At 39.1% G+C, this 24,748-nt stretch overlaps 1 protein-coding gene across 1 annotated transcript; it reads right to left on the minus strand.

Annotated features, from left to right (window-relative positions):
- Nucleotides 1-4,420: 4,420 nt before the first annotated feature.
- Nucleotides 4,421-23,754, minus strand: LOC145774682 (uncharacterized). Its single transcript, XM_082585976.1, has 7 exons — nt 23,537-23,754; nt 18,730-18,957; nt 9,428-9,652; nt 8,433-8,501; nt 7,876-8,122; nt 7,109-7,164; nt 4,421-5,945 (listed from the first exon to the last, which is right to left on the minus strand). The coding sequence occupies exons 1-7, from the start codon at nt 23,721-23,723 to the stop codon at nt 5,899-5,901; spliced, it is 1,059 nt and encodes a 352-aa protein (XP_082442102.1). The 5' UTR covers nt 23,724-23,754; the 3' UTR covers nt 4,421-5,898.
- Between the last annotated feature and the right edge of the window lie 994 nt (nt 23,755-24,748).

The following is a 24,748-nucleotide window of genomic DNA, read 5'->3' on the forward strand; positions in this document are numbered from 1 at the left end:
TAATTCGCTCACTACTACACCAAACAATGGCAAACCACAAGCCGAACAGCAAGCTTCCGCAGGTCCGTGAGATGTGGCTGGTTTTATGAATTGTTGTTATTGTCTGTAATTTTTCAATCTTTGCTCCATAACTGCCCGAAACAGCAACGGTTTGATGAGCCGTTCTGCTGTGATCTAGCTGGTACATTGCATCTCATTTTTGACTATTTTCAAAGGGTAATGGTTTGAGTTAATTCAAGTTGGGAACCACTGTTTCACAGAACTGCATTTTTATGCATCTTTTCATTTTGCAAAGTATTTTTAGACAAAACCGTTCATTCCTCGTTATTTAATCTCATGAAAGGTAAGGTTTGCTACTTTGCTTTAAGGTTAAATCGCATCATTGAAATGAATTTTATTATTCTTGTCTAAGGATTTTCTCTATTCGGGTTCTCAACGCTGGCATCCACTTTCATGTTACTTGCCGCGCTTACTTCCATTTTCGGCGCCGTTGCCATCACCATTCTTATCGTCAAGATCCGTGCCATCCCAACACCAACACGATCTGAAAACCGTCTTTCATTGGATTCTATGGTTGAAGAAAGGCGACAAAGGTAAGAAGAGGTCGTTCTTGTCCTTGACATGAAGCTTGGGTTCGTTCCTTTACCTCTGCTAAGGCTCAATACTAATACCAGTACATGCTCGTTACCAATTGAAGGAATGTTCGCTGTATGCACAACGCATCAGATTTTTGCTGGTGGAACCAAAAATACCGAAAAGTTCGTGTAGTTCTTGCACATATGACGCAAACGACTTGAATCTATCCGTTTCCTACTGAAAGCATTTTCTAATCTACCAAGGCAGCAAAGTCCGTCATTATTACATTGATTCAACATCTGCAGACGTTGAATCGCTGTAAATTTGGAAGAATTTGCTGTCTCGGTAGGCATCTCGGTCCCATGTTTATTTACTTAGATTGGTAAACTGTTCAAACATTTCGACTGAAAAAGGAAACTTTAAAAAAAGGAATTAGGCGCCTGGCATGCCCGTGGTGAGTCTCCTACAATCCAGCACTCAGCATTTGTAAGCTGACAACTGAGCTAGAAGCAACACTTCAGCAAGTGGCTGAAGTTGGCAAATAATGAAACTGAGCAAGTAACAATTGAGCAAACCGAAGCTTGGCATGTCACAAGTCAGCAAATTCAGTATAGCAAGCAATGACCAAGCAAGTCCGATGCTAGCTGAAAATCTCATTTGCTGACCTGAACAGTAGCTGAAATGTAAATGAGTTGTCGCATGACGAGTGGTTCAACGACCTCTCGTGGTCGGACGACTGCTCGTGTGGTAGCCTATATGTCATTTTGAATTCTTGCTTGCAGTGCAAATGAAGAGTTCCAAAGTTCAAAGGAACAATTCCAAAATTCAAAGGAACAATTCCAAAGTTCAAAGGCACAATTCCAAAGTTCAAAGGCACAATTCCAAAGTTCAAATGCACAATTCCAAAGTTCAAATGCACAATTCCAAAGTTCGAAGGCACAATTCCAAAGTTCGAAAGCACAATTCCAAAGTTCGAAGGCAGAGTTCCAAAGTTCGAAGGCAGAGTTCAACGCGATAGACATGGACTTGCCCGAAGAGCTGCCACCGTCTGACCCAGGTTTGAATCATATTTGGCTAATTTCTGTCGATTTGTTTGGAGCTTCATTAAATAAAAGATAAACATAGTTGACGACATTGATAATAGGTAAGATTATTTTCGCCATGTGTGAAACTGCTTGTCGTTAGAAGATTCTTATTGTTTAAATTTTATTTGCTGGTTTGTTATCATTTGCGAATTCGCTTGCATCATGGGTCAATGCGATGCAAAATGTCAGAGGAAAACAACTAATATTCACCGAGAAATAAAACAAGCGGAGCTTGAATCTAAAACTGAACCAAGATCTGTACAAACTACAAAAGTTATCAAGCACACTGCATTGCTCCAAATGAGATTCACAGCCGTTTTTCTTTAAATTCATTTAAACATCTGCTGCTGTGAGTCTTACTGAATGGTACACCCTACTCATCTTCATTTCATTTTGGGTTCAAGCATAAACTCGAGATCTGCTTGTTTTATTTTTCCGTTAAAATTGCTTGTTTTCCTCTGATATAGTTCGATGTGTCTGAGTGAGGTAACACATGGCCACCTGGAGATGCGGCCTGATTTGTCACATTTTGCAGATTTTGATTACAGCTACTGCTAGTGCTTGACTGACATTTTTTGAGATGTTTTTACTTTTTGCGGCTTCCTAATGACATAAAACTTTTTGTTGCCTTGGGGAAGCAATAGCAAATGAGAAAAAGTAAGTTGAAAATCGCAAAATCAGACTGTTATTGAAAATTAACAGTCTGACTAAAATCTTTGAAATCAGATTTTCTTTGCTTTTCAAAATGTGAGGATGTTAAAACCTATTGTGTCATCTGGGGAAAAGAATAAAGAAAGCGTAAAAATCTAATTTTTAGAAAAATTTATTTAAACGTTTGCCCAAAGTTAGAAAAACCTGGAAATTTCTGCAAAATGTGACAAATCAGGCCGTATCTTTAGGAGGCCATGGGTAACACAAGCTAAAATGCCTGTAAAAAGTTTGGGTTTCAAAATATAGATTGCAAGTGTACAATTCCATATTTCTGTTATTGAAAATTAACAGTCTGACTAAAATCTTTGAAATCAGATTTTCTTTGCTTTTCAAAATGTGAGGATGTTAAAACCTATTGTGTCATCTGGGGAAAAGAATAAAGAAAGCGTAAAAATCTAATTTTTAGAAAAATTTATTTAAACGTTTGCCCAAAGTTAGAAAAACCTGGAAATTTCTGCAAAATGTGACAAATCAGGCCGTATCTTTAGGAGGCCATGGGTAACACAAGCTAAAATGCCTGTAAAAAGTTTGGGTTTCAAAATATAGATTGCAAGTGTACAATTCCATATTTCGTTTGCTTTGTAGAAAGGGTTACTTGAGCGCGTAACCCGAATTTTAAAAAGCACCACTCCTTGCAAAAACTGTGGTCGGCTCATCTGCAACTAAAGAATGTAGTTTACAAGTGCCTAAGTCACATTTTGCTCAAGTAGGGTTGGGTTAGCATTGGAAAAAATTCTTTCAGCAGTCCTTTCCAAGTCCACTTTTAAATGTCATATATGTGACGACACACGAAATGTTTTATTTTGGAACTAAGTCCTGTCTCAAATTTGCCACTTAATTTTTTGGTTAAAGAAATAGGAGTTAATGTCTCTCAACCTCTGTTCTGGTTTCTCGATGTTATTGAGGATGAAACATTATACAAGGATGCAACCGAACAATTAAACATAACGAGTAAACAAAATCAGTCAGGTTGGGAAACTTGTATAGTTTATGTAATTTCTATTTAAAAAGATATTCTAATTATTCTATTTGAATAAGATACTGAAGAAGCCTCCTTTACGGTGGCGAAAGCTGTGTCAATAAATTATATAAGGTTCTGAACCTGACTGATTTTGTTTCCTTATTAATTTTTTGGACTTCGTTATTTTTAAAATTACACTCCTCAATTGCTCTAAAAAACTTATTTCATTTGTTGTTCAGAGTTGAATTTCTACGATACCGTGACGTTCCGTGAGGACGAGGAGCTTAATTCCTCTTTCCGCTCAACTTCAGAATTTCCCGGTGGCATGACAGGCCACCATCCTCGCCAATCCGAAAAACACAGCACGATCGCTGCTGTGGGCACGTCTATAGCGCACGGCATTTCTGCCGTGGTGCCTACAGCTGTCAGCAAACGTTTATCCTCATTGTCAGTATCGATCGCTGCATCCATTCGTGGTTCAGATCCACCTACAACCGGATTGAACCCGGATGATCCAACGGATTCAAGCCAAAACGATGCATAAGCACCACATCGCATGTTTAAAGACATTTATTTGCCGACAAATCGCAATTATTAATATTGTTATGAAAGTTTTACCACAACAGGAAGACGGGTATGCTGAGCTCAAAATGACAAGTGAGAGTATTGCATGCTTTTAGTATGCCTTTCCACCGAGTCATATGCCATTTAAACACCCCTTCTTGTTTTGAAGCTTGTCTATATTGTGATACTACAATATTTGTTGAACATTAAATAATAGGAAAGCAAGACACAAGATGTTTGTGGTGTATTTTTTCGGCTAGATCTATAGAAAGCTACCTCAATGCTTGTTAGACGTAAATCTCAATGTACCCTTTTAAAACTTTAGCAGTTTAGTAGAACAGTTAACATTGTAGCGATAATGTGAATAACTTTTGCACCCCTAGTCCCCTAATCTACTTATCACATGATACAGTGTATGTTACGTTCACACCGGCCCTCCCTTCTTTCAAGAGCCTAAACTTAGGCCGGCAGGACACAGCATGATTCTTCACAGTTTCTCATTATTCAAATTTTATTGGTTTTGAGATACAACAAATAAAAATCTTTAAAGAGAACACAACAACAAAAGCAATGTATTTCTACATTTCATAAAGAATTTCATTAGATGCGCTAGGTGCGAGAATTATTACTGAAACAAAACATAAACGCTAATGAAAATATTATATAAAACACTGCACGCGTAACACAGCATGTCATGAAGTGGGTGCAAAAAGAGCTGCAGGAAAGCTGACTTTGTTGTCAAAACGCACCAGAGTTGATAAATTCAACAGGAAAAACACTACCGTATGAATGATAGGTGAATAGGCCCGGCCAGTCAACCAAGACTATTCTTAAGTTGATCCAATGTCAACCGACGAAAAATACATTGATTTACTGGCCGAAACAGCCTTTTCACCCTGTTGTGAAATCATTAGGGTTCACTGCTGGACCAGGTGTTCTTAAAAACTCATCATATCATCATTTAGCGAAATTAAAGCGACTATGATGGCAAACTAAGGCTACACCACAAAGTTGCAGTTCGATGAATTGCCACAGCATGAGATATACTAAGCATATTGTTGCGGTGGACCAATCGTTTCCTACGTATGGAACGCCAAAATAGCCTTTTTTCCGGTTATTGTGAGTTTTAGTAGTAAAGCTACTCATGCCAAATCGATTAGAAAGCACCATTTTTCTACCTTTTCGCATTATGCCAAGAAATAAAGCTTAAGTTAGTTTAATTACAGTCGTAGATACCTTGCGTGATAATCCCAGAACTCTTCAAGCATAGATGTTCCATAGGGATGTGATAGACAAGAGATTTCGTTCAAAAATTTAATTTACAACATAAAGTTACAAGCCTTGCTTGTGGTAGGCTGACAATGTTGAGTGAATACAAGAAAGCTATCATTAATCAAACATAAGTTAAAACACAGTCTATTCTGATGATGTTTGACTAGATTTATAAACTTTTTTCTTTACATTTTTATTTTATAGCTTGTTATCAACCCGTCAAGCATTAAGATATGTGAATTCTGAAGCCAAAGCAATCGACCACATTGACGGTTTTTATGCGCGGATGGCACTTTTGGTTTCACAAAAAATGAAAAACGATTAATTTCATTTGATAACATCTGAATGTCATTAGTTGGCACTGTTAAAGCCTCATATCAGTTGGGGTTAGCAGATGATGTCGTTAAAAAAAGTATACAGAAGTTTAAGTTTGAGCCGCTCCACTAAAAATACCACATTCCTGAAACCAACCAAGGGGGGAAGTTTTTCATTGAACTACATTGGTCTTTTGTTATCAGCAAGATCACGTTTTAAAGGGTCGATTTTGAACGGTTGAAAAAGAAAAACCGCGCCAAAGAACCTACAAATTTCAACGGGTAGACGATATTTAACCTACTTGGTCCCATACAAATGTGATACTTGGCCAACTGTCTCTGCTGTGAAACGCCGTTGATCTAATTGTCCGTTGCTTCAGATAGACTTGTGAGAAGCTGCTGATGAAAGTGACGACTAAACCATATCCATTTGGCTTGTCGGGTCCACATAAAGAGTTGCCACTGCAAAGTATCGATGTTTTTTGTGAGCAGATTTCATACATGCAATACTTTTTACACTTCAAACCAGTGGATCCCAACCGAGGAAGAAGTTCAAGGGAAGCATATTAACAGTTAAGTTATAAAGCTGTCTCATTTCACTCTGTGTCACTTTACAGACACATTTTTATCGCAAAAAGGTAGCTTAAATTTTATCCAGGAAAGTAAAAAAAAAAATCACTCTAGTCTAGACAGATGATTTTCATTTATAACAGACTTGTTTTAAGCCTTAATTGCAAGACGACTCAGGCTATAACTATTAACTATCCTAGATTTTTCTAAGTCGCAAGAAATTGACTAAAATCGTACAAACCTACGCTTCTTTTTCAACCATATTGAAGGTGTTGCGACCGTGCCAAATTTTTTTCAACTCAATAACTTACTTCGATCACAAGCACGTTTTAACGTTCGCGTTTTGTCGCTTCTACCTTTTTCTTGACCTTTGCTATGTTGATGTGTATTGTTTTGATATGATGGTCAGAAATAAAAAAACAACTGAACTGAACCATAACTGTGCTGTCTGCTTAGTATGATAGGAGAGAATGAAACAAAAATTAGTTGGGAACCACTGAGTTAAACAAACGTTTGTTGAATCTGCCAATGTAGGATAGCCTATTGTTAACAGTTGGTGCAACCTAAATCACAGTTTCAAATCATTGCTTAAACATCAGTGCAGAATAATGGTCCTTGTAATCATTGACCTTTGCCTACTTCCTCATGTGTCACACTGCCGTCACCGAAAACATTTTGACTTCAGACCAGGGCATAAGCGAAACATGGTGCTTAATCTACCATAACTGATGAAAATCGAAATCTAGGTCAGTTTCTCCTTGTACAGATTTAGACTTAATCGCATAATTAGGCATTAAATCGCTAAACCTTGCGATTCTTAATTTCATTTTTTTTCCTATAGGCTACCTGTAAAATGAATCCTACTTTGAATTATATGAGGCAACCTCCGCACCAGTAAACTGCCAGAAAAGATCTTAAGTCTATGAAGAGATGCATGTCTAAGTCCCTTAGCTACTCAGTGATCACTCTTTGCTACGTACTTTTTCGTGGCTCAAAAAACCGGGATCACTCTAAAGTCTAAATATTCAATTCTAGTTTCAGATGAAAAGACTTACTTGAAAACACATTCATTTTCGCCTTTGAAGCAAGAGTTTTTGCCCGAAAATAAACCCTGAACATAAAGAGAACAGCTTGAGGCTGGTCATAAGCTTATATAAGCCACCGTTGGAGCAATGTTCGACCATAGTCTTTGGTTCGACTTACTTCAATGTATTCAAAACTTGAAATGCAGCTCACATACAACAGATAAATTCATAAAATCCTTGGAAATGCTATTTTATAGCCTAGTTATCTCTGCAAATCTCCATGGACTAGAAAACTTTCTGGTCATGTCAGTAAACTCGCAACTCCTTGTCTCCTTCTCAGCTGATACATGCTATGCTAACAGCCCAGTCGCTTTGAATAAAATAACATGGTTGTTTGGCCGAATATTGAGTCGTCCCTGGAAGTCGATGTAAAGGTTGCCGGTTCGATAACCGCCTTAAGCACGATGCTGTGCGATGGATGACACTTCTGGCAGGCCAAAGTTTATAAACAGTGGGTGTCTTTCATTCACTTAATCTACTTTGCTATCATCAGGGAAACAACTGCCAAAACGACAGTTATTCTTGGTCTTGCAATTACACGCGGCATAATGGAAAAAAATTACTTTCTTCCTACGTCAAAAGTAAGAAAAGATTTCTAGGTGGGCGTTAAGCACTTATATTAACTTCTAGACTAAATTAATTCTTACATTGCAGCATGCCTCGTGATAAGTTATTGTCTTCGACCATTGTATAAATCTTGAAACAACTTATATCGATCAAAAACACATTAAACTCACGATTGTCTTTTACGACGTTTTGAAGGTCCGGTCGGTTCTGCTGAGGTCGGTTCGTCTGTTTCCATTACAATTGATGGTAGGGAGTTGATTGAGTCATCTGCTACAATCTCAGCTTCAGCTGTTTTTGCACGCTTAACTATTGCAAAGGCAACTGCGACTATAATGATTAGAACAGCACCACCGCCAGAAGCCCCGATAATCATGAACGGTCGGCTTGCATTTGTGCCATTGACGCTTATAGTCGTGTCTGAAATATTAAAAGTGAGTTCCCAGTAGTCTCAACAACGCATGGAAGCAAGTGATGCGGACTTAATCTGATCTTTTAGTATTGAGAATCGTGGTGTAAGATATAAGTAAGCTTGCACATATAGGCCTACATTTGTTTTCTGAACCATGGCCACTATCACCCCCGGCCCAGAGTTGAAAAAAAGGCCTGAGTTTAGCCAAGCCGGAGATTATTTGATCACTAGCTCAAACGCATGCGTCTTGACCATACACAAAGAAACAACAGTATATGTAATCGACACAGCCGTAATCGGGTTACTGTCACAACTCACCCTCATAGTTTCCGAATATGTCCGGGGTTACCTTTTTAGGAGGCTTGTCCTCGTCTTCATCAGTGTAGTCTGAACAACACATAGAAGCAGTTAATCTAAAATTGGTCGATTCTCAAATCCTGTAACCTACTCTCATAATTTCTCCATTTGGTCAATATGCTTTGATAGTGTTTTATTTTGTGCTAAATCAGTATTGTTTTTCTTTCTATCGCCTCTTGATAAAGTCAGTCGTGCTTAACTGACAAAACGTCGAATAGGCCTACAATGCTGGTTATGCTTGTCAACATCTTGTGATAGACTAGCACACGATCAGCAGGAGAACGCAAGACATTTAATAAAAGACGTGGTGGACACTGGACAGACTCCTCCTGTATTAAAATGTACAGTAATTAACTTAGATTTGCTGTCGTTCACGCATTGAATAAAAAGCAGACAAAAAATGAATCCAACTGTGTAACCATTCCAGCTCACTTTTGAAATAAACTTAAAATTGAAATTATCTCTATTGCAATAGTTTTCAAAATCCAACCCTCTCAGCAACTCACAAAGCCACTTGGCCTGGTTCTCCGCACCGTGCATCATTTTATCGTGGCCACACAAAGCCATAGTCTGATGAGTATCAGCCCAGGATAAAGCACTGATCTGATAAAACTCTTCAACTGGCTGTCTAGAATGTGCGCAGTAAAGTAAAGGTGGTCCCATACTAAGGTAGCTACTGGGCTTCGGGGAATAAGAAGATAAGGTTCTCATTGTACTAAGCCTTCGACACCAACGAAAGCAGAGTGGTCAGTTTTCTATTGGCAGCCTTTCCTTCAGAAATTACGCCCACTTAATTTATTGTACCATGGCTAGAAGTGAACGACATTTATCAACTACTAGCTGGAGCCGGGTGTCGAACCAGGTTTGCATTATTAGAAAGCCAACCATTTTCAACTGCGCCATTCTACCACCCTGATAATAAGCACACAACTACAGTAAAACCCCTCAACACTGACCATAACCACTGTATTGGTATCCTGCTGGATTCCACCCTCCTGATCCATATGCTGCAGTTGTCCACGCAGTCGCTTCATCAGTTGAGTCAGCGGCTGTTGGTTCAAGAGTTGTGATCCCTGCCGTTGTGTCATCTTGGCCCAGCGTGGTATCTTCCTCTTGTACGGTTGTTTCGTCATTGTATGTTGTTTCAGGAGGAGTCGTCTCAGGGGGTTCCGTTGGAGGAGCTTTAAAAAAAGCATTAAAATGGGAGGAACAGCGGAATACAAAATAACTTTAAAGTTTAATGCAGTCTTTAATAATTGTGGTTTTTAAATTGTTGTTCAGTATAAACGAAACTTAATCAATCAATCATTTTATTTTTCGTCATTAACGCGTCTGGGACGAAACAGTTACTAACTACAAAAATCGATATAAACCTACCAGCACGTTAACGAACGGGAAAAGGTGGCAAAACCTTGAAAGGTTTAAAACGTGCCTGAATGAAAAATTATGTAGTAGGCTATATATCAGTAGTTAGCACGGCCACAAAATCCAAAAAACAAATAGCAAAAAATAAAACAAAAACAGAGAGAAGCACACATGTAGTAATAGATAACAGCCTTCTGCTTCACAACAGTAAAAAGAAAATAGTAAAAGCGATTGACCCTATACTAGAGTAGAACACAAGGGAGCAAAACGAGAATGCCGTAATTTTTCTTATAACCGTTGTTAACCTCTTACTCGGGAGAATACATAATAAGATGCAAAAGTCCACTTATCTGCCCACGCTGAAAGCCACTGTTGAATTTAGCATACATGCGCAAAACTGTCACCTCTCAAAAAGAGTAATGTGGATGTTTGAAGATGCTGCAAGTTACAACTGGCCATCAACAGTTAGTCTCTGTCCTTCAGCCTAGAACCCAACCACTTTGATAAATGATTCACAGACCATTCACACACCGTCATCATACAAACATCTGCATCATCTGTGGTCAGGCAGACGCCAATTCGATACCGAGTGCATGAAAACCCTAGGTTTCGCCTACTTCACTACTGTTGGCCTTTACTGCCCAACAACCTGATTGACTGTCTCATGAACGGCGCGATACGTGACGTGGCAGGGTGCCTGGTTTGCACCCCAACGCACGAGCTACCGAACCTTGAAGGCATCCAACCAAGAGAATTTCGTCATAAACAAGCCACATCACGCTTGGTTAGCCAATAAAGCTCAAATATCTCTTACACAGAAATCTCCCTTTCACCGTGTAAGTGGCTCTCCAGACAACTGAAATCCAGGCATTTTGCTAAACTCGTAACTGGACAACAACCTAAAGTAGCGCCCCAAGTTACACATGCATACCAGGAGCACAAGTGACAATTGCAATAACAGGTTCATTTAAAGCCCTGAAATGCGACCTGCGCAAAGCAAGCAGGTATCAGTCGCTTACACACTAACATGCACAATTTTTGACCACTTTGAAATATGACAGAGGAGAACAAACTGGTGTTCCTCAGTTCAGTTCAGTTTATTTTTTGTTTTGTTGGCGAAAAAGAAAGACACAAAAAGCAAAAACACAAATAATTCGCACAACAAGGATAGCGGCGAAAGACCAAAAGATCACCAAAGTCAGCTGCCACTCAAAAATTTCAACAAAAGACCCAAAATTAAGAACATTAACACATATATAATATATAGCACAATACCAGCACTTTACATAATACATTAACAATGGAATAACACAGGGCAACATAAAAAAAAGGTGTAGAGAAATAAGCGGATGATACGTTTCAGGAGTGATCATTGTACAAATTCTTTAATAAACATTTATATTTAAATTTAAAAACATTATAAGACTTTTCTTTTATTTCTTTTGGTACTTGATTCCATAGTTTCACTCCATTAAAACATAGCATTTTCTTACCAGAGTTTGACGTTGTAGAAGGCAAATATAAATCATTCTTTTGGTTCTGACGGGTTTTATGATGGTGAATTTCGTTTAAAAAAATAAAGCAGCCAGCAAAGGCCCGTTTGAACTTCTTCGTTTGAACTTCTGATGCCGAAGGTCTATCATTTTACCACCCCGGGTTTACGATGCTCTCGGACTACACTGGAAGGCTACTAAAGAAAAAGCTGGTGACTTCAGCCTTCCACCAATTAGGTACAAAACGGGATGCATGGCTTTTCCTGGCAGGTCACTCTTGTAAGTTTCAATAAGATTATTTACACAAACAAAATAACCCATAGCTCTCAAAAATATAAACAAGCTGAACTTTCAGCCTATACTCCCAGGTGCTAATTTTGACAAACAATAATGTAAGTTAATTTAATCTAATAGTTGAACTCAAAAAACATTTATTTGACCTTTCTCTAAAACGCACTTCTCCAAAACGTAACTAACGTTTCAGTTGGTTGTAGAATTGTTCAGATTACTAATAATAATAATAATGTTATGGTTTTATTTATTGTCGCTCTACAACAGCTAAGGTCGTCGTCGTCGTCTGAGCTTCTGGGGCCGAGGGTCTATCCTTTTACCACCCCAGATTCACGATGTTCCCGGACTACACTGGAAGGCTGCTAGAGAGCAGCCAGTCTTTAGTTTCATCATCCATGACGTGCAGACCTTCCACTCCGTTAGGTGGCTTGAAGATGGTACAGTCATTGATGATGTGGTCTGCGGTCTGTTCCTCGGCACCACATTCACAGGAGGAGGAAGAAGCCATTCCCCATTGGTGCATGGTTGAGCGGAAAAGGCCGACGCCCGTACGGAGACGGTTGAGGCGCACCCACGCCTGTCTCTGTAGTGTCAGGCCGATTGGGCGTGTGTCGGCGTCGGGGATGAATGAATGGAGTCTGGTGGTGCTTGACCTCCATTCAGAATTCCATTTATGGTCCGCCCAAGTAGCCGCAGAGATGTCTTGTTCATCAGCTTCGTTGATCAGAAGTTGAGCGGCTGGCACGAATGGGTGTCTTGATTTCAGTCGGCGGGGGTGCCCGTTTGGGAAGGCAGAGATCTTGTGGTGGAGAAGATGATTAAGCTAAGGTCTTATAGCGACAGGGCTCATTTTTAATTTATATCAGGTTTACGATGTTATCACATTATTACCCGACTTATTCTCACTGCGCTATGCAGGATAGAACACAATCGGTACCGTTTTTAAAGTCTTCGATTTGACCTGACCTGGAATCAATCTCAGATCTACCAGCACCAGAGCCGAAGGCGAAACCACTCGGCCACTGAGCTGGTTGTTCAGATTACGGTAGGCCTGCATCATGACCTTCTTTATATAGACCCCTTGTACACGTGCGGTTGGAGGCAATGACTGGAGGCGATTGATTAAATCTGACAGTCAGCAGAAACTGTGATGTAATAAGCTACCTACAATGTCTGTGTGGACGCATAATGCGAGCTTGAAATTGTGAAAACACTTTCACATCATTATTAGTTTATTATGCTATTTTTAAAGCCAACCGAACATGTAATAATTATGTCGCTAGCTGTTGTTCTAAACTAACAATGAAGTGTGGTAATTTGAAGAACAAAGTTTAAGGTTTCAAAATAAACACACATAAATCTGTGATTTGGTCAAACTTAAGATTGCTGTTTCAGTATGAATGTGACAAGGTACAGCGATTAAGTATAAAACCACATGAGATATAAATGTTTAAGAATACAAAGGAAGCTGCACACTTGCACAGCTAACCTATTTACTCAGTACAGAACTATCATCAAATCAGATCTACAAATTAATACCGCTCGGTGGGTATCAAAATCACAAAGATAAATTACATATCAATACTTACCAAAAAAAAAATGGTTCGGCGCAAAGCAATACAACAATACGGAATAGCCCGTTTCGGTGAGTCCGATTCGGTGAGTCCGATCCCTTAACGGGGGATTTTTTCAATTTTTTTTTTTAATTATTGGGTACCGTAGCCTAACTATCATTGCCGTTGTAGGGTTAGGGGTTAGAGGTTAGGAACTCACCGAATCGGACTCACCGAATAGTAGCAGACCCACAACAATACGTGCTGTGGCACCGACAGGACAGATTAAAGTGACAGTGTATAATATACAAAATGCAGAAACACCATTGACAACCTACACAAAAATCTCTTTGGCTACAAACATATCGGTTTGTTATTTTCTTGTGCTCTAAATAAAGCTAAGTTAATTGTCACAATCAAGGTGCAATGCCTCGCGATGGCTTGCTTTGTATCTTCAACGAGCGTGTTGTTTTGGTTGTAGAATTCTGGTGCGATGTGTTATTATCGGTTATGACCTGAAGTAACCTCTGATTACGAAATCTGTATTATGTAAAATGTGTTTTCTGGAATCATTTTCCCTACGTGACATTCTAGAGACTTCTGTTGTTTACATTTAAATGCTGCTTGATAGAACAATGGTTCTTTATGATGTAACCTTACGTAACCTTCTCGAAGTTACCGGACTGAACAACCAACTATAAATAGTGGTGTAGTTTGTGTAATGTTTATTATTATTATTATGATGATTATTATGAGTTGATTATGACAGTTGTGCTATGAGTTGTGGATTGGTAGTTGATGCAGAAATTATTGGTGATTGAGACTTGAAGTAATTGAATACAAGTAGATGAGAATTGGTGCTGATATAAATTGTGTTCGAATTTAGAGTTATTTGAGAAGCCGTTCGTTAAAGTTCTTCAAGAAGTCAGATTATCATTTCACTAGTAGAATTATTCGACATTTAATTGACTGCTTTTCGGTTTGACCCATTAAACTACGTCATTGAACCTTTCCAAGTCTTTTTCCTGGTAAGAGATAGAAAGAAATCGTGAAATTAAGCAATAACAAAGGTTTCTTCTCAGTGGACAACAGGAGCACCAAAACCATCATACAAACAAAAAGTAATGTTAAAAGAAGTTTAAGCAGGAAAATATGAAATATATATTTAGTTTTGGCTTTTTTGAACATTTTGGTGAATACAAATTGCAGTGATTTAAAAAAAAAGTTTGATAATATGCAACAGTGTTGTCGGCTGCGTAGGCGAGAACGTCTGCGCGACGTTTGAAAGGACCTGGGTTCGACACCGCTCCAGAGCAAGCGGCTGTGTCTCGGCAAAGACACTTAATGGCAAGCCAAAATAAGAGGAGCAGCTGACTCGAAGACTGTCACTTTGCTGCTTCCTGTCGTCTGTTGTATCGCATCTGTGATCGCAGTGTAGGCCTACTGTGTGTTGTGGCAATGGGCGCAAATAAAAACACGATTATTATTATTATGTTTCTTTTGAATAACTGTTATAATAGTCTATAATAGTAAACTATAATAGTCTGCTACAATTGAACACATATCACACAAGCTTTTTATGCAAACAACACTTGCAATTTCATAAAATAGAATCTATGAAAAAATCCCATTGACATACACTGTCCCCAGGTAAGTTTAACCCACCTCTGTTTAGTTCATCAGTGAATTGGCCATACTGTTCCATGTACGTCATGCTGTCGGTAAGACGAGTGTCATTTCGAGTGACATATCCAGCAATATAAACAAACCACATTTTGACAGCATTTGTTAAACTATTTTCCATATTGTCAAGATTTAGAAACACATTCTATATTTTCTCATCCTTGATGAGTCACTAACACTTTCCGCAAAAATGTGAAGCAGTTGTGTCTAAATCACAAACACCAGCTCCATTGTCAAACAACAACTTCGTTTTCCTTATATGTATTAACTTTTTGTAACACTTGTTGCACATTACTGAAATACGTACCAATACCACCAGAACCTTGGCGTAATTTTGAAACAGCTTTTTCAATGCGGTCACTAATAAAATTCCCAAAAGTGACATGGTCGTGTGAACTGCTTAACAAATACTTTACAAAATCAACCAGACCATTGCAGGTTTGAATAAGTGCAGATGCTGTGTCATTGGTGAATGACGTTTCTCTTTTACCTATTTTTTTTGGTTTCATAGATATAGCAAAATCAGCTAAATCCAGCAAAAAATACAAACTTTCATCATCTGCTGTTTTTATGATAGATCTTGTCAGGTCTCTTGAAATTGTATCTTGATTCAATCTTTGAACATTGACTATAGGCCTACTAAAAAACTTAATGAACTTTGATACATCAAAACAAATATGCGCCTTCTGTAGAAGTTCTACAGTAGAACTAACTATGCGAATGAGCTTTCAAAGCAGAATATGTTTCATGGCAATATATTCTCAAGCAAAGACTCACATTTTGTCGCACAACAGGTTTTGAACTGACAGCAACATCATTAAGTTTTGAAAGCTTTATACGATTTTCCTTCTCCTGTTAATGCAGTGGTTCCCAACCGGGGAGGAATTCCCCACTAGGGGGAGGGCGAAGTTCGCAATTTTAAGAAGGGAGATTTGATTTTAGGATTGTAAAGCTTTTTAAGCCAAGTAAGTAGGCCTAGACCAGAGCCTTAAAGTGTTAAGAAGGAGCCCTTAACTCCCGATTATTTAAGCAACTGTGCACTAACATGGATGCAAACCATCGCGTAGGTCGTAGGCCTACTTCTTTTTCATGCAAATACTCGATTGCTTTCACGAGGAAACATAACCAAGCAAGTGTTTGAGCTCAGAGACGAGCTTTAAATAAAATTGAAAATTTGTTTCATTGCTGAATGTAGTGATGACAGATGGATTAGATTCCTTGCTTATTTGGTTGATATGTTTGGTCCATTGAATAAACTGAATCTGAATATGCAAGAGAAAAACACCAATACACGGTATATATTCAATCGCCATCCCCGTTTGAAGCAGATTGCGCATCAACATGGGTTATCTGTATTAATGTGCCAATTTGTGCCATTGACATATTGATACCATGTGAACTTACACACTGTACTGCTTCCATGTCGGCTCAAGTCAGGTTGGAAGAGAGTGATTGATTTATGTCACTGTCATTAGGAGATTGTCTTAAAGGTACTAGAAGGCTCTGCTGTCCTGCTCGGGGGGAGACTACGTTTTGTCTGGCCTCTACCTTTCGACCAGCCTGACATGGGTGGCCCTTCCAGGAGCAGAGGCCAGTACCGCTTAGCATTTAAAGATGCTTTGAAAGCTTTCACTAGCAAGCTTGATAATTGAAAGAGAAAAGGTAGAATGAACAATTAAACATGTTACCATGTTTCAAGAATTATCATCGGTGCTGGTTGTTGATGGCAAAAAACAAGTTCTTCCAGAGTTGGAAAAAGAATTGATTTTGTAACATCTCACAGCATTAGAAATGGAATTCATTTAATATATTCCTGAAATTTATGACGACGAGCTTGATTTAATACGAAATTCATTCACATTGTTGATGGAAAAACTTCCCGATAAATTGCAGAACGAATTTAGAACTCAAAACGGATTCTTGCACAAGAGACTTATTCAAAGAAAAAATCAATCACTGGATTTTGGCCATTAACGTGTAATTCCTATCCCAAAGTGGCAGAGAAAGTTATTCGAAGTATCCTTCTGTTTGCTTCCACTTATCTATGCAAATCAGGATTTTCAACTCTTGCAGATAAAAAGAAAACAGAGAAACAGATTAAACTTGGGGGGTGATATTCGTTATGCTCTTTCCAATACTCTTCCACCACATTCATGAGTTGTCCAAACAAAAAATCACAAGCTTCACACAGACTGATATGCATTGACTCTTATATTTTGAATGTCGTTGGCTCCAGCTCGTGTCCGATCGAATTTGGCTTTGGATGGTGATATCATATGTGGCTTTGGAGGCCCAGTGTATGATGGGAAGGACGTGGAAAAAATCACATTGTATGGATGGTGGGGGACGTGGTAGTTTTAGCTTTTCTTCGCTAGTGTTTCGTTTTCATGGGCTTTTAGTAACCTGTTTTTTTTTCGATAATTTTTGTGCCTGCCCTAGTTCTTTTCTCCAGAGTGATCTGTCACTAGCAAGTTGTTCCCATCAATCCAGATCAATTTTTGCATGGTTGAGGGAGACTTTCAGCTGGTCTTTGTATCTCATTTGTTTTTTCTTTGAATAAAATACTTTTCAGCCACGTTGTTCATTAATTAAATTATTTTAGTATAATAAAGAATATTACAGGCTAAAAAGCTTACTACTATTGAAAGTTTAGTTTATCTTATAAGACTTAGATCAGTGGTTCCCAACCTTTTTTATCTTGTGGACCCTTTTAGTCAATATTCAAATCTAAATTCCCCCCTATAAATTTACTTTGTTAAAAACTCGTTTACATTAATATTTTAATCTAAGACTTAGAGCTTGTGAGGAGTGACTGTATCATCCCTTGGCAATGCATTATTACATGACATAAAACATCTTTTGAGACCGGAAGTTGATCTCCGTCACATTATTATGAATAAGTCCAAACTGGATCGAGCCAAAGCAAAAATCAAAGTTATGGGCGAAAAATTACAGACAGCAGCAAAATCTGAACTGCTTTTTTCTTGGCGTCGATAGTAAAAATTTTAGCAGTCGCTAACTTATTTTTGTATTTTTCTAGTGAGCACAGAGCAGCAAAAAAGATTCCATTAGTCAACTGGAATGCAAACGAATGGCAAGAGTTAGTGGATATCAGCGATCTTGAAAGCCCAAACACACCACTGACACAGAAAGTTTTAAACGAGGACCTTCAATCATTCATTGATAACGATCGGAAACCGAACATTTCTGATGTACCTTCACATTCGCTAATTGTGGAGAAAAACTGGTTTCGGAAGCTTCGCAAGTTTCCTACGGTTTCGAAAATCGTCACAAAACAATTGTTGCCAAAGCTCTCAGTAGAAATATGCGCCGGTCGTTTCCGTCTTAAGGTCATTATCGTCACTCTTACGACGAATTGCAGTCCGAGCTGTAGCTCAGCTAACCAACTTTCACATACTGTAGTTCGCGTATACTGAATATTTGTTTCATTTTTATTAATTTTTTACTTTGAAGAGTACGCCTGAAGGTAAAAGTTTTCATTTTGAGTTCCCAAAGGATTGAGTCAAATCAGTTCAAACGAAAAATAAGCAGCCATTTTGGAAGTTGGTTTTTGCGCTATCTAGCGGCCGGTAATGCAATTTTCTTTCAAAAATCGAAAAAAATTCAAATGAATTTCCGCAAGCCGTTTTTTATCTGATATGGCTGATATTTCACAAAAGTGAGTTTTTCAGCTAAATCTAACTACCGGTACATTACTCACTTTAATATTCCAAAGAAAGTATAAAATCGACCTGCCCTAACGTGTACGAGGCCTCTAACTGAAGATGGCTATGGCCTACATCAATCAATGATTTAATTTTCTAATAAAAGAACAACAGAAAAACCAAATGATGCTCCTTTGTTAAAACTTACGCCATTGCTTCTCACATATGTAATGTCCATTTTTCAGAGCCCCGGTGGTGGAATAAAGAGGGAACGACCTGCTGACACTATATTCAGAACCCATGAACACGAAATTGCCAGAGCCTGGCTGCCGACGGCCCCACAGATGTGAATCATCAGGAAGTGGAACACCATCGTCCCAAGTAAACTCGCTTCCATTCCTTTGGGCACCCACATAGTACCTATACGGAATCTCAACTGCAATAAACAACAGAGCCGTTTCAAAACAATTGCGTTTTTTATTCAAATAGTGCATTGCCACACAAGTTGTCCAACAGAACACAATAGCAATCTCAAACCCAAGGGAGCTTGTCCCTCTGGATTTTTTTCAGTCATTGACCAATTTTTTAGTAAAATGTCCGAAAAAAATACAGTCAATTCGGTCTAAATATCCAAATTGACTATATATTTTTATCTATTGTATTTTTGTCTAAATATTTCTACCTAATGAATTATTTTTATTAGAAAAAATGATCGAATTTTTTCAAGTCATTTTGGACAAATGACCGAAATGTCTCAGCGAAAAAAATACCAGCTGCCCTTGTGTAAACGATGTCCATGCTAGCAGGTGTTCAGCTGTCCACATATTTGGGGTCTGCAACTATTGGGAGAATCCGTTTCGGAGAATCCGATTTGAAGAAATGTCTATTCGAAGACAGCCTTTTTCGGAGAAAAAATATTTGTTTTACATCAAAACAACCTTTTTCACAAAACTTTTTGAAGTCAACAAAACTTTTGAATGTAATGAAAAGGCAAACCAAACGTTGTAACCTATATAGACCAGGAGCCAGGTTGATTTATTTGACTGTCTGGGTCAGTAAGGTTTGACAAGTGTTTCTAGACTGAAATTTTGTGTAAATTTCAAAAATAAACCTCTTACTTGCACTAGCCTGACCGTTTTTGTTATATTAAGCATTTTCCGAGATGATACCTGTCAACATTGCTTTATCCGTTAGGGTGCACCATTTGCCCCCAACCTTTAGCAAAAAGCCTGGACTTTTTTTTGCTTATGAGGTTGTCTTAGAAAACAACTTTTGCAAAGTTTCATTTTGATTGGACAAAGTTTAACCCCCCCACCCGGCCATTTTCTAAGGAGACTAACGGCATTTTTTTCACATTATTGCCACTAGATGGAGCTGCTTACAAGATGCAACTGCATATGTACTTTGGAAACATACCCCTCTTCATTCTGCATAATTTAAAAAAAAAGTTAACTGAATTGGCCAATGGGAAGCAGAAATATGGCCAGTTTTGTACTCTCCCTTAGCGCAATACTGCCTCTGGTGGCCAAAACATAACAACAATTATCTCCTTAAATGTTCATCTAATTGAAGCAAAACTGGTGTCTAACCCCCCATTTTCAAGGGTGGTGAGTTCATTGTTGTTGCTAGTTTTAAAGATTCTAGCCACTAGGTGGCAGAAAACCTGCTTTTCATAAGTTTAAGCTAACGTAACCGCTTGGACTTGACTTCAAATATGCAAAGTTTCAACAAATGCAACTCATTGAGATGTATATATATCATTGAAAACAAACAAAGAAAGAACAGTGCAACATCTATTGTAATTGTGATAGATATTGTACAGCAATAACCTTACACAAATTTCACATCATAAAGGTCACACAGGTAATGAAACAGTAAACTCGCAATTAGATTGTCAGATACCATGACGCTGAATCTATTTTCCTATTTCTTTGGTTTGGTTTTTTTTTTTTGGGAATTCTCTACTATTTGTAAAATGTTTTGGTATCGTTCTTCCTTGAGAGCAGTCCCATGAAAATCTTGGACCAGTTTGACTCCTCGCTCTGCTGCGTCATTAACCACACTGATGTTATTCACAATTGTTTTTGCAATTTTGTAAGTGTCATTGTCATCCCAGCTTTCGATAGGTTCACTTAAAAATGCTGAGTCAATTTTCAAGATTTTAAAAAATGACCAAGAGTCTTCTCCAATATAGTCGTGGAGATCCCTGGATATGTCTGCTGGGAGTTCAGGGAAACAAGGTTTTCCAAATCCAGAGCCAAACCTTTTTGTGCACACACCGTCAATTTTAACTAAGATCATTTTTTGTGCCATCAGTTCTTTGGTTGAAGTTTTCACACTCTGACTGAAAAAAGCCGGCTGGGGAGCTGGTGCTAAAACTCTTCGTACAGCTACCCTAGCCCTTGTTCATTCCACCGCTGAGTACTGCGCGCCGGTCTGGTGTCGTAGTTCTCACACCCACCAGATTGATACCGCCATCAACGACGCACTGCGTACTGTGACTGGATGCCTGCGTCCCACTCCAACGGACTGTCTACCCATCCTAGCAGGCATCCAACCCACTGAGCTACGCCGTAAAGGAGCCACGATTTCTCTCGCTCGCCGCGCTCTGGACCCCGACCATCTCCTCCATGCAACACTCAAGAGACCACCACCTATAAAGCAGCGGTTGAAATCAAGACGCCCCTTTGTGCCTGCCGCACAACAACTCCTTAAGAACGCAGAAGAACTTGGTTTAAGTGCGGCACACTGGACGAACCACATGTGGAACACGGAGTGGCAAAATCACACCTCCACGCTCCGTGACTTCATACCCGACGCCGATCCCCGTCCACCAGGGATGTCCCTCGCAAGGCTTGCGTGGGTCAGGCTTAACCGCCTGTGAACTGGCGTCGGCCGCTTTCGTTCGGACATGCACAAGTGGGGCCTGGCTCCTTCATCAGAATGCGAGTGTGGTGCCACGGAACAGACCGCAGACCATGTCATCCACCACTGCCTAATCCACCGGCCTCCACACGGTGCGCATGGTCTGAGAATCCTGGACGACGAGACTGCTGAGTGGCTGAAGATTTCCTGCCCTCCAATCTAGCCTGGAAACATCGCTCATACGCCATCATCATCATCATAATCCATCGTCGGTTTGTTACCCACTAGTGGGGGTGGCCGATTGTTTCCGCGCAGCAATTGTTTTAATCCTTTTCTCCATTTCACCCTGTCCCTTGCATCTTCCTCCTTCAGTCCGACTTTTTTAAACTCATCCTTCACTTGTTGTTTCCACGTTCTTCTTGGACGACCGCGTTTCCTCTTCCCATCCACCTTTAGATCTAGTGCCTTTCTAAGAAAACTTCCTTCCTCCCTCCTTATCACATGTCCATACCATCTTACTCCATTTGCCCTTGCCAGTTGGTCTATGGTCTCTCTCATCTCTAGCATATCCAACAATTCTTCAGTCCCTTTTTCCCTTTTCGTTTTCAACCCACACATTGCTCTCACCATTGACCTTTCCGTTCTTCTCAGGATTGCCAGTTCACTCTCTCTCAATACCCATGTCTCGCTACCATATAGCATTGCAGGCCGCACACAGCTCCGATATACTTTTCCTTTCATCCTTAGTGAAAATTTTCTGCCATACAACATTTCCCCACATTCCCTGAACTTTGCCCAGCCCAATCTTGCCCTTGTTGTCACCGCTGCTTCACATCCACCACTTCCATTTATCCGATCACCCAGATAACAGAAGTCTGTCACTGTTTCGATGCCATGGCAGAACTCATCATCATGGCCTTCCACTTCATTCCTTCCTTTACTGCATTTCCCACAAACAAAACACTTCGCCAATCTTGTTGCGGCTCTCTTGACATTAGCACATCTTGCATGTACCCACTTTCCACATTCCTTGCATTGCATTGAATTTCTCATCACTCTCTTGCCACATATTCCACAGGGATCTACTTTGCTCTCAACAACTGTTCCTTCTGCTCCACTCACCATCACTTTTGTTTTTTCAAGATTCACCTTCATACCCTTGGTTTCAAATGCTTCTTTCCATTTCTCAAACTTTCTCTCCATTTCCTCCATACTATTACTTGTCAAGACCAGGTCGTCTGCATACAAAATTTCACTCAATAAGCCCTCCTCACTCCTTCAGTTACAACGTCAACCACAATAGCAAATATCAGAGGTGACAAAACTGATCCCTGGTGTACACCAACCTTCACAGAAAACTCGTTTGAATAATTTGATCCAACTCTCACTTTTGTTCTTGCATCCTCATACATAGACATCACAGCTCACACTAATACCTCCGGTATACCTCTTTTCCTCATTGCCCATTCCATCACTTTCCTTGGTACTCTGTCAAATGCCTTTTATGTTTTTCTTTTATGTCACATATGTTTTCCAAAACTTTTCAGATCTACACCCGCAATGGCACCATCAATTGCTTGATAATTAAGGAAGGAGTGAATGAACAGTTGGTCATTTTTTGGAGCAGTTGATGGTTCAGGAGCAGTTAGCCACCACGGAATATAACAAAATACAACCAATTTCACAAAGCGGCGAAGTTTCAACAATTTTCTTCTGCTGCTTCTGCTGTGTTGCATGCAGTCATCGATACAGCAGATGGTGATATGTCAAAAGTAAACTTAAGTTACACTACCACTGAGAGTGTATGAAAATGACGACGCGCATGTAAATGCAATGGTCATTTCGCCGATCAAATGCTACACCAATTTGCTCCAAAATTACAAAGTGCTTTTCAATAGTTTCAATTTTATGTCAGCAAACATTTTTGCTAAATTTAAATTCAATTGATTTTTCTTTGAAAGTCTCTAAATAAACAGAAGGTGTCGTTGGATTTACTGAAGGCATCGTTGGATTTTCAAAAAATCTCCGAAACGGGTTTTCTCTGAATCAGATTCTCCAAAACGGGCCATTCTGCATGTTTGTGCCTACAAGTCACGACCATTAACTCTTGAAGAAATATAAACAATAATTTGAAAGGTACCAGTACTCACAAACAGGGGGTCGTGGAATTTGAGTTTTCATCCATGCAATTTCTTTAGGATCACTTAAAATTGCAAGTACAGCATCTACTATGGCACATTGATCTTGACCGGATTTGTACGAATAGACTATTCTTTTATTGAAAAGTGAATATTGCTTTTTATCTCTTATGATCCACTGAGAGTTCACACTGTGCATCCCAAACCCAATATACAAAAAAACAATCAAAGTTTTCATATCTTATGTCTTAATTTTTTCTGTTACACAATTCAAAGAGGATGCACATTGTCATGGTGCGTGAAACGTCAGTGAAACAATAAATCAACCAGTTGGTTGTTGCTTTTACTTTCACTTTTATCAGATGAATGTTGCAACTAGTGCTAGAGATGATAAATGTCCTGATAAACACCCAAACTTTTCAGTATAATATTCAAAGAACATTGACATCTACATTGTGAAGTGAGCAACAATCATTCTGCTAAATGCAAAACTCAATCTATTGCAATTCAAAGAATATTTAGTAAATACATACTATATTTTAGTAATTAGTATGGTACATACACAATCACATTCAGGGCTGCGATTTTTGCCATTTTCGGCAAAAATGCCGCTCGACACGCGCTGCCACTATTCGACAAACGCCGTGCGTTACGGGAAATTGTTTTTTAAAAAAACAAGAAAAAAACTGAGAGAGGATGCCAGGACGATGAACAATCAGGAACGCGGAGCATCATGTGATGCAATCATAAGAGTGCAACTTATGTAAATTTTCTTGCGCCAGGTACTTCAAGGCAATGCCTAAAAGTGACGCTTCATGCGAGAAATTCCCAAGGCGTCCGTGCCGCCATTTTGAACACTACGGGAAAATGCTTTCAATGAAGTTCTAACAACTGGCATCAAACATTTCGCCACACACGTATCGTGCTATTCGACACGTTTTTTTTTTATAAATGAAATAACCTAGGCTACTTTTAGTTGTCAACGTCTATGACAGTTAGGCTATGCCAAAAAATGCCAAGATTCTTGGATTTTTCCTTAACTTTCTGAAAAGTTGTAGTGGACTTTTACAAACTCAAGTTACAACCAAAAAAAAAAATTGAAAATAATGACGTCACTGGGCGTTTCTATGGGTCACTGGGCGTTCTGGACGAATTTTCATTTAATTGTTTAAACGATTTATTTCTATTTTTTTCTGCACGATTTCAACGATTAGCGACGTTAAA

The sequence above is a fragment of the Aplidium turbinatum genome, chromosome 7 (genome assembly GCF_918807975.1).
Source record: "Aplidium turbinatum chromosome 7, kaAplTurb1.1, whole genome shotgun sequence".
NCBI classification, from domain to species: Eukaryota; Metazoa; Chordata; class Ascidiacea; order Aplousobranchia; family Polyclinidae; genus Aplidium; species Aplidium turbinatum.